The sequence below is a fragment of the Stenella coeruleoalba genome (genome assembly GCF_951394435.1).
Source record: "Stenella coeruleoalba genome assembly, chromosome: 3".
NCBI lineage: Eukaryota > Metazoa > Chordata > Mammalia > Artiodactyla > Delphinidae > Stenella > Stenella coeruleoalba.
The window spans coordinates 62,342,883-62,361,860 of record NC_137148.1 but is presented as its reverse complement, the minus strand read 5'-3'; the positions used below and the strand labels follow the sequence as shown (position 1 = coordinate 62,361,860).

The 18,978-nt window shown below is 39.3% G+C and overlaps 1 protein-coding gene across 3 annotated transcripts in view; it reads left to right on the top strand.

The window, feature by feature from the left end:
- The window catches only part of DMGDH (dimethylglycine dehydrogenase), a 61,114-nt gene that overhangs the window by 13,204 nt on the left and 28,932 nt on the right, over nucleotides 1-18,978 (top strand). For all 3 annotated transcript variants that reach the window (XM_079916965.1, XM_079916964.1, XM_079916966.1), the window contains exons 5-9: nucleotides 1,466-1,670; nucleotides 7,937-8,185; nucleotides 10,048-10,246; nucleotides 16,639-16,808; nucleotides 17,272-17,425. In XM_079916965.1, coding sequence (XP_079773091.1) covers nucleotides 1,466-1,670; nucleotides 7,937-8,185; nucleotides 10,048-10,246; nucleotides 16,639-16,808; nucleotides 17,272-17,425 — 977 coding nt within the window. The remainder of the gene's footprint in view (nucleotides 1-1,465; nucleotides 1,671-7,936; nucleotides 8,186-10,047; nucleotides 10,247-16,638; nucleotides 16,809-17,271; nucleotides 17,426-18,978) is intronic.

Here is an 18,978-nt window from a genome sequence, read left to right as displayed (position 1 = left end):
CCATTAAAACCAAAAGTCTCTTGCACTAAACCTATAACAAGAGATTGGATTAGTAATCCAAAACTTCCCACAAAGAAAAGCTGGGGCCCAGATCGTTTCACTGGTGAATTCTACCAAACATTTAAAGAAGAATTACTACAATTCTTCACAAACTCTTCCAAAAATAGAAGAGAATTGAACACTTCCCAACTTATTCTGTGAGGCCAGAATGTATTGCTGTGCCAAAACTAGACAAAGACATCACAAGAAAAGAAAGCCCTGTATCTTTTATGAATATTGATGCAAAAGTCCTCAACAAAATACTAGCAAACTGAATTCAGCAACATATAATAAGGATTTTTTTAGCATAACCAAGTGGAATTTATCCTGGCTATGCAGGGTTAGTTTAACATCTAAAAATCAATCAATGCAATATTGCATGAATAGAATAGAGGACAAAAATGCATCATCATCTCAATAGATGCAGAAAAAAAATTGACAAAAGCCTCTTGACCATACTTGGTGCTTAATAGATTTTTGTTGAACGGATGAGAACTAACTGTACTATTTCAGTGCTCCCTCCTTGTTTCATCTGAGTTTTATTCTTCTTTGTTTCCCCCACAGTACCTCAAGCCGTAGCACAAAGTAGGTATTTAAGAACTAGTTGTTGATGACTGAATCAAGTATACATTTTCCTGACACCAGATATATATTTAACATGTGAATCTATTAACAGTATTAAGCAATTAAATATAAATAATTAATCAATTAGTATTAGATTTAACTGCAAATGTTAGAAACCAAAATAATAATGCTTAAACAAGATAGACATTTATTTCCCTTTCATTTTGGCAGTCCAGGGCTGAATGGTGGCTCTTATCCATGAAGACTTCAGGGATCCAGTTGCCTTCTGGATCATTGCTTTGTCATTCATAGGATGTGACTCCTTTGTTCTTACTCCAAGATGGCAGCTAGAGCACCAGCCATCATGTCTGCATTCCAGACAGCAGAATGGAGGAAGGGACAAAGAAGGGACAAAGGGCATATGCCAATTGTCTCCTTAAAATGGTCCATGTGACCATGACTCTTTCATTTGACACTTTCATTTGCATTTCATTGACCAGAATTTAGTGATAGTTTTAGCTCCCATCTGGAACTAGTAGCTGCCAACTATTGGAAACTCTTTGTTCTTAGTGGTTATGTGTCTAAATAAACATTTGGTTTCCATTGCTTTGTGGGGGAGGGGAGAATGAATGTTGGAGATGATTGCACACCTCTGTCAAATAGCCTGTCTACTTAGCTCTCAATGTGAGTCCTGCCTAGCTCTGAGCTTGGACATAGGGGAAAAAAAAGTGGAGACTGATCAATCTGATGCCATGATGCATTTTTCAAGTCCAGTTTTGCTAAACATTTGCTGGCAGGATACAGTTACACTGAGTGAGTATATGTATTCATTTGAATATTGACTGTTTTGTGATCGATTTAGATTTTAGCTGGACTGTATAATCCTGGAGATGGTCACATTGATCCTTATTCTCTAACTATGGCCCTGGCTGCTGGGGCTAGGAAATATGGTGCCCTTTTAAAATATCCTGCACCAGTGACTTCTTTGAAACCCAAGTCAGATGGAACATGGGATGTTGAAACACCACAGGGATCTATGAGAGCAAATAGAATTGTGAATGCTGCAGGTAAGCGTCATTTAAAAAAAAAAATACTGTTTTTTTTTCGAGTGGCAAAGAAATAAGATATTTAGTCATAATGTAATGTTTTATACTATGAACATTGTTATGAAACACTGTGGTACTCCCATGGCGAACATTTTGTCTGTTTCTAAGCTACAAAGCTCTCCCTCCATCACTTTGCTCTTGTTGTGTGAGATAACTCTGTCCTTGGTTATCCATAGCGAGTTGGTTTTCTTCTCCATGCTCCATTTTATTCTGCTCCGGATAATGTTTTGCCAAATTATGCTTTTTTTACCTACCTGTGTTCACACTTCCTTTATAATAATAACCAAATTCTAATGTTCAAATTCACGAGCATCCTCTTTGCTCTCAGTTTGTTTTTTGGAGCAGAGTTGATTATTTGTGTTCTTTCTCATCTATTTTGATTACTTTACTCTGTTCAAAAACCTTTTAACCCTTTTCCTTTCAGCACGTTATTAAATATATTTCATAATCTTTTCTTTAGGTTGCTCTGTTACAATTTAGACTTAGAGTAATGAAGCCAAAAGGGATATTTGAGATAATCTAACAACTCACTCATTGTCCATTTGTGGAGACCAAGGTCCAAGAAGGTTATACTAATTGCCAAAGTGACAGTTATGTCAGAGCCAGGACTTGAACCTGGGTCTTTTGATTCTTGAATTAACATACTTTCTATCAGGTTCTTTGCCTATGAAGTAATTTTCAAATATCACACATTAAAAATAAATCCTTGTGCAAATGAAACTGCTTGTGTAATCTAAACCGGGCTAATAATTTATATTTATCTATAGTTCATAATGGTTAATTTAAAACGTAAAATAAACATGAGGCACCTACTGATTTTCTTATGTTCTGTTCTTTGAGTCATTGCTTAAATTTACAAAATGAAAAAAATCTTTATTATTTATCAGATCAGATGATACCCATGAGGACATGCCAGAAACAAATACCCTTAGGATTCTTTCCTCTAAATCGTAACTTCTGATTGATGTTATTTTTTAACAAACCATTTTTAGTGGCCCTGGAAAAAGTCATGTCTTCAGTATTTATGTGTTTAAGTTAGTATTTCTGAATCTTTCTAACCCATGCCCCGCATTTGAAAAGCATAAAATCTCATTCATTCTTTAACATCATTTGAAATTCCAAATAATGTAAAACAACTTACCTAATAAATAAGAGCAAAGGCATAAAACTTTGCTTTGTTTTTGAATTTCACTTGCCCGCCTCCAAGGAAATCCCCATCAGGCACCCCCCGTCTCCCACTGTCCTTGGGTACATCTGGTCTAAATTCTCCTAGAAGATCCAAGGCAATGAAATCATTCATCCTTTTTTTTACAAGTAGCAAAAATTCTTTGTAATCTTGCAACTTTCTTTATGGTCTCATGAATTCAGCCTCTAAAAACATTTGACTGTTTTCCTAGTGATAGCAAATACTAAATAAACATGCTCTGACTTCATATCCAGCACCCGTGTCAGATATTGCTCATTGATCACTGCACTCATTTCAGAGAGACTTGGACAAACCCCACGATTTTTCTTAACACAGTGCTTCAGGCAGTCACACACTCCCAACTGATATTTTGACAAATAACATAGAAGACCTTAATTTAACACATTTATCTATTGTTTTCCTAAAATGGATAAATATTTATTTGCACGATTCATTGCCATTGTAATATTTTGTTTTCTAAAGCACAATCTGTGAGGAATAAGGAATCTCTGAAGAGAAAGAATAATTTCCAAAGAGATCTGACCTAAGCCCAGGACATTGGTTACCAGATGAAATATTCTATGCAGCTGTGCAATCTTGTGGGGTGATCAGGGCAGAGGAGGGCAATGGCAGGAGGTCCTGGAGAACAGTTTTTCTGGTACTGGCCTCAGAAAACAAATCCCAGACCAGCACCAGAAAAACTGTTCTTCAGGCTGTCCTTCTTCATTCTTTGCTCCTGATGCCTTTAACTCAGCCACGTCTGAGTTCCATCCTCAGGTCTTGGTAACTCCAGGCAGCTCCTTGTTCACAGTTGTATGAAGAACTATACGGTCTCCATTCTCAGTTCTTTACGTCATTCAGATCACATCTCTGGCCCATATCCTTTTTTTCCCTTTTTGTTCTCCATCTCTTCTCTTCCACTGGGCAAAAGTTATTGGAGAAAATCTAACTGATCACATATAAATAGTCCGTGGAAGGTGTGGAGGGGTGTGTGTTTAGTTGTTTCTGTCTGTTTTCAAAAAAACCTTTAAAGTATAGAAGTTCCCCAAAAAGTAAACCTCAGTAATTGGGGGTGAAGTTTTGGATATGCCCCTTTCTAGACTTAAAGCTAACAAAGATTAATTTTATGAATAAAAGCAACCATCTGCAGAAGGCATTGTGCTAACATGATTTAGAAGATGTGTCTGATGGAATGTTTCCCAGAGTTACTCAGTGAGTCCAGGATGTCTCATAAATTCAGGTGAGGCCCTCAGGCAGCTCTGAAACCTAATTAAAGTAACCAGGATATAGACTTGGAAATACAACCAAAACAATGATGTATCTACTCAATTGTACCATAACCTGCTAAAAGTTTCTTTACATGGAGTCATAACAGAAGGCTGCTGAATCTTCAGGATATCCATGGAAAGGGAAGTCTAAAAGCAGAAATTTATCAGTTTGTTGCTGTGTCTCCAGCACTGTCCAGGGCAGTGGGGCTATCTCGACCAGAGACACATTATTGCCAACTGTGTGACTTGGGCAAATTACTCATTTGTAAAATGGAGATAATAATTCCCATCTGAACAAGTTATTCTGATCCATAAATGATGTAAAGTACCCAGAAAAGTCCTACCACATAGAAAGCACTAAACAAATTAAGTATAATAATGATAATTTTTATGATTATTATAATTATTTCCTTGAAAGTCTATGCCCTGGTCTGGGAAACACTAGCATCAAGTGTCACAGTTTCTTGGTACCAGCCTTAAGATTCCCCAGATCCTTTCACTTGCTCTGTAGTCATCCAGCACCCATTCTGCTGGTAAACTGACTTCCCAAAGAGCTTGGTTCTCAACCTAGGTGCATAAGGGTCACCGTGGGAAGTTTCCCAGGTGGTCTGGCCGGGAAGCTGTATTTTAAACAAGTACTCCAGGTACTGTACTGTCTGTACCAGATAGTCTGTAAAATATCTTTTGAGAAACACTGCTATATCAGTGTTCCTACAGGAGAGGGAATGTAGGAACCTTATTCTTGAGCAAGCAGAGCTGAGGACCAGTTTCTGACCCTGCTGACCTCTTGGTGTGCAATAGGCTAACTTGCCTTTAGTACTGCTTTTTTTTTTTTTTTTAATTGGAGTATAATTGCTTTACAATGGTGTGTTAGATTCTGCTTTATAACAAAGTGAATCAGTTATACATATACATATGTTCCCATATCTCTTCCTTCTTGCGTCTCCCTCCCTCCCACCCTCCCTATCCCACCCCTCCAGGCAGCTTCACTCTACCTTAGGTCTAACCTGAGCCCCAGAGGCAGCTCGAGGGCAAGGGCAGGAGCTATTCACTGTGATGCAAGTTTTTTCTTTGCACGGTGAGGAATGTTTCTCTTGACCTTGTTTACAGTTGACTCGTTAAGCCCAGAGATAACTTTGTAAACTTTACTTAAGAATTTCCCTAATATGGTAAATCAGAAATGTGATTGGGTCATGCCAAGATGAAGCCCAGTGTTCAGCCAAAAAAGAATTGCTTAATTTTATCAATACTTTGCATCAGAGAGTGTCTCTGTATAAACATCATTGTCACTGTATAAACCATCTAGTAGAAGTAAACCTGTCCACCAACCTGTACTGTTCATTTTAACTCCATTTCTGTCAGTCACTGCATTTTTAAAAATTGGAAGCCATTTCTAATGATCACTTTTTTATTGATTCTTCTGTTCAGTGTTTTTTCAGTTGATAATGGTAGGTTATAGAGGATTCCTCCACATTTGTTTCTCTTCCCTTTGAACTTGCTGGGTGGGTGATCTAGCAAGGGTTGAAGTGTAATCGTGGCAAGTTTTATGTTAGTTTGATTGACATATAGAGGAAGAGAATGCCAACAGACACCACCACATAGGGAAAAACAGTGTCCAGCTTGCTATGGGGTTTGGAGTAATATAGTTATATGATATTTATGCATACACTTCTACTTTGTTTTAATGATGAAGTATATTAATAAACAAGCAATTAGATTCAGAAATTTATAAATATATTTGAATAGGACAGGATTTATTTTCTTCAATTTATGTTTTTAATTGAAGCAAGTATATTAAGCACTGCAGTAGTTTGAATTGCTAGGCTAAATATTTTGACTTTTTATATTTTAAAACTGCTCCAGTGCATATAACTAGAATATGTGGCTTTACTATATTATCCTACAAAGTCCTGACATTGGTAATTCACATCTTCCTAGGCAAGAATAAATTAAGTCATTAAATTATTCAAAGACCAGCAAACAGCTCTAATGCCCACAGGTAAGATTTTTGGTTTGCAAATGGACACCCATTTCTGGGGCTGATATCCAAGTGTGACCAGCTTAGCCGTTAGGCCAAAACAAAACAACAGAACGCAGGAGTGATGTTTAGATGCCATATAAGAGTACAGTAGTCAGGGTTCCTAGACTCATAATTGATGATTTGTGATTAGCTCTGAACTTCATAATGACAGAGACTTCAGAACTCCTTATTAGATTGCCAAAAAAAGGAGAAACAGAAATGGTTAAAAATTTAGAGAATGCGACCTCTAAAAAAATAACTTAAGGAAGATTCCCTAATCATTTGAATGATTATTCAAAATTATTATGAAACAAACAAGCAAATAGAACCCCTCTTCTCCCCAGTAATTCATTGATGGGTCAGGTGACCCTGCATCCCTGCCAACTAATCATTTTTATCATTTTAGATTCTCAAATACCTTTATACAAGTGAAGGAGTCTTGGATTTTTAAAATAGTCTTTCTGTAGCAAGAAAAACCAATAAGATGTGACCATTTCAGGGTCTCCCAGTGTGACCTTGGGCGTGTCTCTTTATCGGTCTGGACTTTAGCTCCACATCTGTAGCCTGAAGAGTCACCTCGGGGGAGAATCCAGGGTCTTTCAGTCACAAATTATCTGGTTCCATCTTTTGCAAAGGAAAAAAAATAATATTCATTTCCCCCAAGAAGACAGTCCCCTTGCACATTGAAGGGAGAAACATAGGTTGTGGGAACTCCCACTTATCTATGAGCCCTCTCCTCTTTGCTGTAGCACCTCCTCCCCCCTGCTCTGGACACCAGGTGTCTTCTTGCCTTTGCAAGAAAGGATCTTCCAAACATATTCAAACTGAACTTTTAAAAGAACAGAAAACTTAAAAGGCTCTCTCTCCCAAAGTGTATACATTTCAAATTTTCAGTTAACAGAACAATTCTGTGTTTGTGGAATTTTAGGCTTCAACAATTTGGGGAGAGGAGGGTCTGGGGGATAGAGGACTAACTAGTAGGGCTTTATTATGCATGATTATTATGTTGATCACATCGACCCAGGGCCTCTTCCATTGCCTGACCGTCCCTGCTCTACAAGTAAGGTCAGTCCATTACTGTCTTTCTTATCAACATTTGTACGTTCTATATATTTGGGTTGTTTATTTTTTTCCTTCAAATAATTTTTTTGCACACCTTTGCTATGGGCAAAATGGTTTTTCAGGAATGGAGTTCCTTTAGGTTCTTCAAAACTCTGGGGTAGTGTCAAATATTGTCTTCTCTTCTCCTGTTCAATTTTGCAATGGCAAAAAATGTAAAGTTTTTATGGACATTCTTTTTTTTTAAATTTAGTTTAGTGAAGTATAGTTGATTTACAACGTTGTGCTAATTTCTGCTGTACAGCAAAGTGATTCAGAGATATATATTACATTCTTTTCCATATTCTTTTCCATTATGGTTTATCACAGCATATTGAATATAGTTCCCTGTGCTATACAGTAGGACCTTGTTGTTTATCCATTCTCTATATAATAGTTTGCATCTGCTAATCCCAAACTCCCAGTCCATCCCTCCCCCACCCCACCCTTGGCAACCACAAGTCTGTTTTCTATGCCTGTGAGTCTGTTTCTGTTCTGTAGATAAGTTCATTTGCATTGTTAGGACATTCTTTAGACTTTGTCATGAGCACTGAAGTATTCTAAATATTTTATTTTAATTGAAATGGCTGTGTCAATGTCGTCTGTGGTATGCTTTTATATGTGGTGACATTTTTAAATGATTTTTTTATTTCAGGGTTTTGGGCTCGTGAAGTAGGTAAGATGATTGGACTAGAACATCCCCTCATTCCAGTTCAGCATCAGTATGTTGTCACATCGACCATCCCTGAAGTGAAAGCTTTAAAGCGAGAACTCCCGGTGCTCCGTGACCTGGAAGGATCTTATTACCTCCGACAGGAAAGGGATGGGCTTTTGTTTGGTCCATATGAAAGTCAAGAGAAAATGAAAGTTCAGGACTCATGGGTCACCAATGGAGTTCCTCCAGGTAGGTTCAGCAAATAGAAGTGTGTGCAGACACATCTATTTTATCTTCCTTGTAACTCTGGGCTGGCTATAGAATAAGATGCCACCATAATACTAGACTATCAGATACCTGGGACATTGGAAGTGAGGGATTCGAGGTAAATTCTGTTCTCATATCCCTTTGAACAATCACAGCAGGGGATAAGGAAAGAGAATTTATGGTGGGAAAGGTGAAAAAGATGCTCCCCGCTGCTTTGGAAGGCCCCAGGTAATTTTTACCTGCCCACACCAACCTCCTGCATCCCCCTTTTCTCCTTACTCCCCTGCTTACTTGGTCTAGTTTCTAGATTTGGATATAGCTGCTCTTGTTCTTTGACAGTTGGAAACACAACAGGTAGCAGAGATAGGACATCCAGCCTGTTAAGAATGAAAGCCTCAAAGTCTATAGCAGAGCAGGATAAGTTGGTACTGCGAACTGAAGCCCTCCTGTGCTGCATAAATGGATGTGGAAAAGTCTTAGGCCTCAGTGCTAACTCAGGAGGTACCATAGTTTCTCTTTCAAGTTCTGCAAGGGAGAGAAGGACCTGTTTTTGTTTTTCATGAAACATTTCTGCAGAGCCAGATGAAGGGTTGGTTCACCTAAGGAGGTATCTCAGGTTTTAATCTATAAAAGGAGCCAAAATGTCATTGGCACACAGATATTATAGGGAATATAAAGAAATGGAGGTAATTGTGCTTTCTAGAATTATACTTTGATAAGCTACTTGGGCTAGGGAATGAATCCCTCCCTCCTACTCTTCAAAGAACATCTGTGCCCACATTACTACAAATGATAAACCACCTTCCACAGAAGTTGGGCCAGCCAGCTGAGGGCTTCGGTTTTGCTGGGTGGGCTCTGCACGTTCGGGCCAGAGGGGAATAGCTCCTGATCCAGAGGGAGGGCTAATCTGCCACCTGGGAGTCTCCTTCTCTGGTCTTCCCCCATGCTGGCAATCTCTCCTCCAAATAAATATTTGAACAAATATTTAATAATATTTATTGAACAAATATTTAAATAATTCCAGTTGGAGGAAGAGCCAGATTGTTGGCTGGCCCTGGGCGTCCACATGCCCTGGTCTAACCCTAGTGATCTGCAGGCCTCTCTGACCTGACATGCAGTCCACAGGAGGGACAAGAGGGAGCTGGCTGGCTGCTGTGCGGGAGCATCCCTGGGATTGGTGGCGATATTCTTTTAGCAGCTCATCCGTAGCCCTGCCTTCAATCCCAGTGCCTTTTATGACTGAGAAGATGACTGTGCTCCAAGACCCTGACTCTTTTCACAGAATTCCGGCCCTCGGATGTGTATAGAAGAGGGCTAGAGGAATGAAGCCTCCATGCCATCCTTCCCCGCTAAGAGTTAAAAGGTGTCTAGAATTCATCATCCTAGATGCTAAAGTGGTTTTTCATTTATCCCCACTGTCCTGACATGACTTTGCAAACTCCCATTTGCCCTCGCCTGAGAGGATGAAGCAGACTTCTATGGTTAATTGAAGGATAAAAGACCTCTCTTGACAAACCAAATTATTATTGTTTGTTTTTTAAAATTGTGATCGGCCTAAATGCTGGAAACTGCTAATATGCATAAATTAAAATTTTCTATTAAAAAGGTTAACTTTCATGATTTATTGTTTCAGGAAATAACATTATTCTTCTCAGTAATATAGTATACTAATATAACAGTACTCATCTGTTGATAGTAAATATCAAGTTTAGGCTTAAAAAAGAAAGTACAATACCTTCCTAACGGGCCATCTTTAAATGTAAGCTGATTCAGAGATTGAAATCACTTTGGAGCACACGTCAGGGCAGCTGTGACATCCTGACCACAATGGCATTTCTCTTCAGGGTTTGGAAAGGAGCTCTTTGAGTCTGATCTAGACCGAATCATGGAACACGTCGAGGCTGCCATGGAAATGGTTCCAGTCTTGAAGAAGGCTGACATCATCAATATTGTCAATGGTCCTATCACCTATTCTCCTGACATTCTGCCTATGGTAGGGCCCCATCAGGGGGTCAGAAACTACTGGGTGGCTATAGGCTTTGGGTGAGTATCTCTATGTAATTCAACATTTATTATAGAGTTATGTAGTTTAGAGAAGTCTTATCCCATCTCTCAGGCCAAGAATGGAAAATGGGAGAGAGGCAGAGAGTCTTCTCCCTTTTATGACCAATGAAATGTGAGGAATAAAAAATTTTAGTCTTAAAACTTTGACTTGTATAGGTTTAAAAGATTTGTACACAGAAGGGCAATGATTTCCTGGAAGTTTCTCTTTGCATATTTCCTGCTGTTTCCATTATTTATGTTTCCTTTCATGTTGTGAATGTTCAGATAGGTCAATTTGTCCCACTTCTGCAAGGATGTTTTCATAACACAATGAGACAAAGATAAATCAAAATATCAAATGTATAATATGTCTCATGCAGTTTTCACCATAATTCATGTTTGTTCAACGTGATTTTTGTTTCTTTATGATTCCTCTGGTTGCTTACTATTTATGGTTCCATTACCCATTTGATGTTTCATCCCTAATATTTGTCCCATTAATTTGGTGACTATTAACGTCAAGCCTACCTTACTATCATATCACAGTTTCTAATATTTTACTTTTCTTCCCCATTTTATTTGGCCATTTATTCAACTGATATTTGATGATTGGCCAGCTTTGTACCAGGTCTAGTTCTGGGCACTGGGCTACAGCTGAGAACAAGGCAGTAAGTCTCATCAGAGGCACAAGGCTGGTTGGGGTGCTGTTCTTCCAATACAGTAGAGAGGCTGGGGTGTGAACTAAGGAAGTAGCAGTGGGCACTGAGAAATAGGAAACAGAATTATTTAGATTTGGTGATTGATTGCATTAGGTCTTAAGGGAGAGAGAAAAATAGCAAATGATGGCAACCTTTCTTACTTGACTCCTGGTTGGACGCTGGGGCCAAAGGAAGAAATAATTGGAAAAATAATGAGTTCTATTTTTGACAGTGTTAAGTTTAGGTCTTTGGGACATCCAGAGGGAGAAAACCTGATGAAGATAGGAAGCTGGAAGGTATAATGTAACTGAGGGCTTAGGAAATCCCCTATAGAGTCCATATGTAGGCATGTTCATGTGGGAGTGTTTCTCTTGTACATCACTTATATGTCTTCTTTGGAGAAAAGTCTGTTTGTATACTTTGCCCATTTAAGAAATTGGATGATTTGTCTTTTTATTGTTAAGTTGTAGGAGTTCTTTATATATTCTAGATACAAGACCCTTATCCCATACATGATTTGCGATTTTTTCCCATTCTGTGGGTTTTTCATTTTCTTGATCATAGCCATTGAAACACAAAAGTTTTAAATTTTGATGAAGTCCAGAATGTGAATTTTTTTCTTCTTTTGAATGTAGTTTTGATATCATATATAAGGAACCATTGTTTAATCCAAGTTAATGAAGATTTATACTGTGTTTTCTTCTGAGAGTTTTATAGTTTTAACTCTTTTCTTTTAAATATATATATTTTTAATGTGGATCATTTTTTTAAAAGTCTTTATTGAATTTGTTATAATATTGCTTCAGTTTTATGTTTTGGTTTTTTGGCCTTGAGGCATGTGGGATCTCAGCTCCCCGAACAGGGATTGAACCCACACCCCCTGCATTGGAAGGCGAAGTCTTAACCACTGGACCACCAGGGAAGTCCCTAGTTTTAACTCTTACGTTTAGGTCTTTAATCAATTCTGAGTTAATTTTTGTATGTGCTATGAGGTAAGTGCCCAGCTTGATTCATTTGAGGATAGCCAATTGTCCCAGCACCAATTGTTGAAAGACTATTCTTTACTCATTGAAATGTGTTGGCATCTATGATGTCTTTTTTCTGACACCACTTCTGACATTTAGTTCTCCAATTCTCTGACACCAACTGACTATCCAATAATTCAATTCAATTCTGCTGCTAACTCCCAGAGTTAGTGCAGACCCCACTAGTTAAGGACTCAGTCCCATAAAACTGTCCTCACTTCAGATGCCAATTTCAGATGTCCTCACTTCCAGGGATCACCTGTAATTCTGACTGAATGGTTACACATTTGGAGGTTCCTGCAACCCCATCCTCAGGTTTGATAATTCAGTAGAATAATCACAGAACTCAGGAAAACCCTACTTACTTTTACCTATTTATTCTATAGAATACAACTCAGGAACATCCAAATGGAAGGGATGCATAGAGCAAGGTATGGGAGGGAGGGGTCTGGTGCAGAGCTTCCATGCGCTCTCTGGTGCACCATTTTCCTAGTGCATCAATGGGTTCACCAACCCAAAGGCTCTTTGAACACTGTTGTTTAGGAGTTTTTGTGAAAGTTTCATTACACAGGCACAATTGATTAAATCATTGACCATTGGTGATTGAACTTATGGTGACCAGCCCCTATTCTGAAGCTGTCTAGTTCCCCTGCCCCCCTTCCATGGAGCTATCTGTTAGCATGCAAAATAATATAAATTCCAAAGGTTTTAGGAGCTCTGTGCCAGGAACTGGGGACAAACACCAAATATTTTTTTTTTTTATTGTACCACAGCATCCTTGTCAAAATCAATTCATCATATATGTATAGATTTATTCCTAGACTCTCAACTTTATTCCATGGATCTATATGTCTATCCTTATGCCAGTACCATGCTGTCTTGATTACTGTAGCTTTGCAGTAAGTTCTGAAACTGGGAAGTGTGAATCCTCCAACTTTGTTCTTTTTCAGTATTGTTTTGGCTATTCTGGGCTTCTTAAATTTTTTGTGTAAAATTTAGGACCAGCTTGTCAATTTTTTCAAAGAAGCCATCTAGGATTTTGGTAGGGATTGCATTGAATCTGTAGATCAACTTGGGGAGTATTGTCCTCCTAATATTGAGTCTTCTGATTCATGAACAAAGGATGTCTTTCCATTTGTTTAGGACTTTTAATTAAAATTTCTCTCAATAATGATTTGTAGTTATCAGAGTGTAAGTTTTGTACTTCTTTTGCAAAATTTATTCCTAAACATTTTATTCTTTTTGATTCTGCAATTAGCTTAATCACTGAATTATTGATTTAGTCAACACATATTTACAGATCATTGCTGTTTATCTGTGAACAAGAGCAGACAGTATTCCTGCCCTCATCATATTTATATTTTAATAGAACACCTGTCACTAAGGAAATTAGGAAGTTGCTTTCTTTAGAACACTAGTTACTTATCACCTAGAAATTGTATCTACTTGTATGGGGCTGATGTTGGACTCCTGCTTTGATTGCTCTGGGTAATTTTCCTGGGTTGTAGACATCGCGAGGTGAATGGGGAAGATAACAGGTCAGGGCAGACAAAGTGCCACACTCTCTCCGACCAATTTGGTCTGACCCCAAAAGGCCGCCTTGTTGTTTAAAAGTTGGGATTGCTAAGATATTTCTTATGTAACATGGTGGATTCCTCACATCGGCTACCCCTCCCAATTTATATCAGTGATCCATCCCATGGTTCTGAAGACCAGTGATTTCCATATCTGGCTGAGCACCAGAGCTTGTTAAAAAGCAGAATCCCAACTTTGTGGTTAGTCACTTACACGTGTTTCATCCTCCTTTGCATCTTATCTGTGAAATTCTTATTAGTTATCACTAGAATCCATGAAAGATGTGTGGAATTGGAAAACCAACAAGCAAACAGATTCCCAGACACCCCTCCTATTGATTCTGATTCAGTAGTCTGGAGAGGGGCCCAGGGATCAGCATTTCAGCATTGTCTGTTATTCTAGTCCAACCAGTCAAGAGAATAGGTATTTGCAAACTGTCTCCATATATGCCAGTGCTCATTTACCTTACTCACAGAATACCCTCAGTCAAAGCTGTTTCACTTTTATACCAAATCTAATAAGTTCTTCTGCTTCTAGGTGACTAACACAATGCTTCCCAAATGTTTAATGAGTTGGATTGAATTGAATCTAGTTATCCTGGCTTACAACAGATGATAAACAGCAAATTTAAAGAGAGGAGACAGTTTCACAGTTATCATAAAAAAGGATACACACGGGCTTCCCTGGTGGCGCAGTGGTTGAGAGTCCGCCTGCCGATGCAGGGGACACGGGTTCGTGCCCCGGTCCGGGAAGATCCCACATGCTGTGGAGTGGCTAGGCCCGTGAGCCATGGCCGCTGGGCCTGCACATCCGGAGCCTGTGCTCCGCAACGGGAGAGGCCACAACAGTGAGAGGTCCGCGTACCGCAAAAAAAAAAAAAAAGCATACAAAAACACTCAAACAGCATAGCAGCTGGGCCATGTAGAAGAAGTAGGTTCTACAGATTAATGCTAGACCTAGAAAAAGAGCCTCACTCTTCTTTCCTTTTCAAGTTCCCTTTCACTTCCACTTCACACGTTACTTCCTTATGAAAATCTTATCCATTGGGCAGAGGCATACTCTGTTGTTGGTTATACAAGGACCCATAGCCACCATGTACTGCTTGCCTACTATGTGCTTCTAAAGGCCATGTCAATTAATTCTCCACCAGCACCATAACGTGTGCACATGTGGAGACTAAAGCTCAGGGTGGTTACACAGCTTGCCCAAGGTCACACAGCTGGTAGTGGCAGAGCAAAAATCCTACCTAGATCTCTCTTACTCTATGCTTTCACACTTTCAACCACTACACCAGGGGCTCTCAATAGATGTTTCATAGCATTCAGTTGGATGGGATTTTACATATAACTTAATAATGATTATAGAGCTGACATTTGTAGAAATTTACTTTTAAAAAATAGATTTGATTCAGTATTATCCTCAAATAACAGCACTCTGCCCCGTTTATTGGAAAGAACATGATGGTGTAGCAGTGAGACCACAGGAAACCGAAGCACAACCCTCCCTATGCCCAAGGAGTCTGCCAAGGATGTAAATTCTGTTATGTGTGTCTTGGCTGAAAAAAGATTGAGAACCATTGAAGAAGTAAAGTCCAATAACAGGGAGGGTATACTGGGGGCAGAAGACTGAGTTTGTATCTTGAATCTGTACTTTATTGCTGTGTGACCTTATTTAACCCCTGAGTGCAGGCTGGTTTTCTCATTGGTAAAATAGAGTTGCTAAAGAATAAATCAGCTGGTACATGTTAGAAGGAAACAGTGCTTGGTAAATGGTAAGTACTCAGTGAATATCAGAAGAACTTTAAATAGTTTCAAGTCTTATAAACAGTATCTCTAGCTCTCAAAAATGGCAAGTGTTGTATATTGTACATTGGGACTCTTTAAGTGAATAAACATTTTAAGCATATATTTCACAATTATTTTAAGCATGTATTTAATTTTTTTTTTTTTTTGCTTTCTTGAAACTTAATGAGATTGTTTGTGAGTGATTTGGATGAGCCATGTCTCTTTTTAAAACTATCCAGAGAAGTATAAATGGCTCTCATTTTATTCTGCTTGAGAAATATCCTTATAACAAATATAAGCATTCATTTTTATAAAGTAGAAAAACTGGTATCTTGTAGAAAAAGTTAGTTAACATTTCCAGTCTTTGCTAAGGTCCTCCCATGCTCTTAGAAGCTGCAATGCTGGCCAAGTAGCTGTCACCTGGGGTGCTGGAATTTCTTGCATTTTGAAGTCTGCTCGTGTAGCTCCTTTTCCTGGTCCTCTACTGGTGACTCCCTGCTCATCCAATTCCTCAGAAGCTTCTCTTGACTTAAACCAAAAACAAACCCACAGTAAAGTCCTTCATCAAGACTTTCCTTTATCCACAAGAATGAATGGGTAGGACTGCCCATGGGCGACGTTAAACTGTGATCCCTCCATCTGGTATGAAATTATTTGCCACAGTCATGTTCTTGGTTTTAAAGCATCCTCATGTGGAAATAGAAAACAAGCCAACCCTCCCCACCAAGTGACCCAAATTGCAAAATACAGGAGCCATTGTTTCTTCCTCCTCTTTCCCACAAGTCCTTGGGTGAATGCCTCTTTGTCTGAATGCTTCTTCTACAATAATGGCCCAAGATCCTTGTGCAGAGGTCATTGCTATGGGAACCTGAACTAAACTGAGTTTGAGAAGAGATGGGTGTGCCACTCTACAGTGTACATATTTCTACTGCAAAGTTCCTATTAGGGAGGATAATCATAGCTCAAGAGGGCTGGTAAGGTACCAACCACATCTGCCTGTGTGCTTCCTCTCCTCCGTTTTCCTAAAGCATCCTTACTAGCTAAGAGTCATAGACTATTTTGCAGATATACAGCTCTTGAAACTGTGGAAAGAAACTAGCTATCAAGTCAGGCACATTTAATTTGGATGCCTAAAGATTTTTTTTTTGGAGGAAAAAATATGATAGCATAAAGATTATGTTGATTGTGTGTTCTGAATAGCAATAGCACAGAACACTGTAGCTTTGAGGCCTTGTTAAATATATGGACATGTTTCATTGTTGGAAAACAATATGTGTTAGTAACAGGGTATTTATTTCTGTATTTGAAAGGTACGGCATAATCCATGCTGGTGGGGTAGGGAAATATCTCAGTGACTGGATCCTGCACGGAGAGCCTCCTTTTGATCTGATAGAATTGGATCCCAATCGCTATGGCAAGTGGACAACAACTCAGTACACCGAGGCCAAAGCAAGAGAGTCGTATGGATTCAACAATATTGGTAAAGTGCACATTTACCGTTGTCTATGAAGTGTGTTCAGAACTGACTTACATCACTTCTGACTTTAGAAGCTTTTTATTCTGTGTATCGTGGGGGAATGGTTAGGGAGTCTAAAAAGCATGTACCTCTAAGACACAAAAAGGAATCTATATGAATATATATCTTTAATGTGAGGAATGCATAAGTGATTTTAACTTTTAAATCTATTTTTACTTTACCCTTTGATGATCAATATAAATACAGCTTTGGGTTTTTGTAAAACATAAATTTAATGCATATATATGTATATATATAATACATACATATATATTATACATATAATATATACATATATATATTATATATATGTATATAATATATGCTTCTAGACTTTAAGTGCTGTGTTTTCCATTTTCTGAATCCCTTCAAAATATTTTATAGTTTTGGTTCTGTGCTATTCAGAGCACCGATTTTCCTTTTTCAGTTGGTTACCCTAAAGAAGAACGGTTTGCCGGGAGGCCAACTCAGCGAGTCAGTGGGCTTTATAAAACCCTGGAGTCCAAGTGTTCCATGGGGTTCCATGCAGGCTGGGAGCAGCCACACTGGTTCTATCAACCAGGCCAGGACACTGGGTACAGGTAAGTGGGTGACTTCACCTGCCTGTCACTCTCACCGCAGAATGAAATTTGGGGGTGGAATGGAGGGACCCCAGAGAGGTGCCACGTCCCCCTCCCACCCCATCGCTCCACCCCATTCCAAAGAGCATTGAGCCTTTTCCCGCGAAAATCACTTTTTGTGCAGTGCAGGCCTTAGTTTATCCCACGTGACGTTGGTCCACATCTAGGACCCATGTGGCCTCGCAAGACCTACAACCAGCCCAGATGAAGCCTCTGCTTGGCATTTTCCGGTTGCTCAGAGAACCTTCTCCACCCTCTCCAAATCCCCACATGGCTTCAGTTGGCTCCTGAAGGTTTGTCCTGGTTTAGGATGCCTGGCCAAGTCACATAGTATGGAAACAGTATGGAAATATGGATTTTCTATTTGTCAAGGAACAGCTCAAAGCAACTGCTTTCTAGTGTGTGTGCATCGAATCATGCAAGTTATATGCACTGCTAGTGCATTAGGGGAAAAGGTCATTTACTTACTATTTTAGTTTGAGCTAAAACGTAAAGCACATCACTAAAACAATTCTCTGAATTCCTCTAAAGTTGTTGCCATTATACTTGGATTGCATACTATTGTACTTGGGATTAATAGTGATTATATATTTTTTCTCATGAGAATCCATAAACCAAGAGAAAAGAAAGTTTCCTTTTCACGTTAAGTTCTCCTTTTTCTTTCTCAGCTGTGTTGGGTCTTCATTGCTGTTCATGGGCTTTTCTCTGGTTGCGGCGAGCGGGGGCTACTCTTTGTTGCCGTGTGTGGGCTTCTCATTGCGGTGGCTTCTCTTGTTGCGGAGCACAGGCTCTACACACGCGAGCTTCAGTAGTTGTGGCACGCGAGCTCTAGAGTGCAGGCTCAGTAGTTGTGGTGCACGGGCTTAGTTGCTCCGCGGCATGTGGGATCTTCCCAGACCAGGGATTGGAACCCGTGTCCCCTGCATTGGCAGATGGGTTCTTAACCACTGCACCACCAGGAAGTCCAATTCTCTCTCTCTCTCTTCTTTTTTTGACCTGTCATTTTGCTTATTTAAACAGGTTTTAATGTCTACTTTAAGATCAGATCTAAAAGGTCCAAAGTATAGTAGAGGGCCAGTTGCTGATTAATGAATTTGGACTCTGTAGTCAGCCAGTGGAGATTACCTGGGGGCAAAATACCGGTTTGGTTTTTCCTAAACGACTCAGATAAATGCCAGATCTATTCTTCACCTTGTGCTGTTTGGACCTGGCCTATTTCTTCTACTATTTTAATAATTAAACCACTGAAGACTCATTTTGCAGACTTAGCATCCTGCTCTGAAGTTAAAATACCACATTAATAGTCCACTCTGTAAACTAGAAACGACCCTGCATAATGAGTTAGGAGACCTTTGTTCCAGGCCCAGCTCTGTCATTAACTAATGCAAAGACCTTGGAAGTCACTTTGTGCCTTTTCTCTACAAAATGAAGATGTTGGACCAGATCCTTGCTTACTCCAGGTGGACCAGCATGAAGCCTGTTAGAGTGCAGAATCTAGGGCCCCTCCACAGACC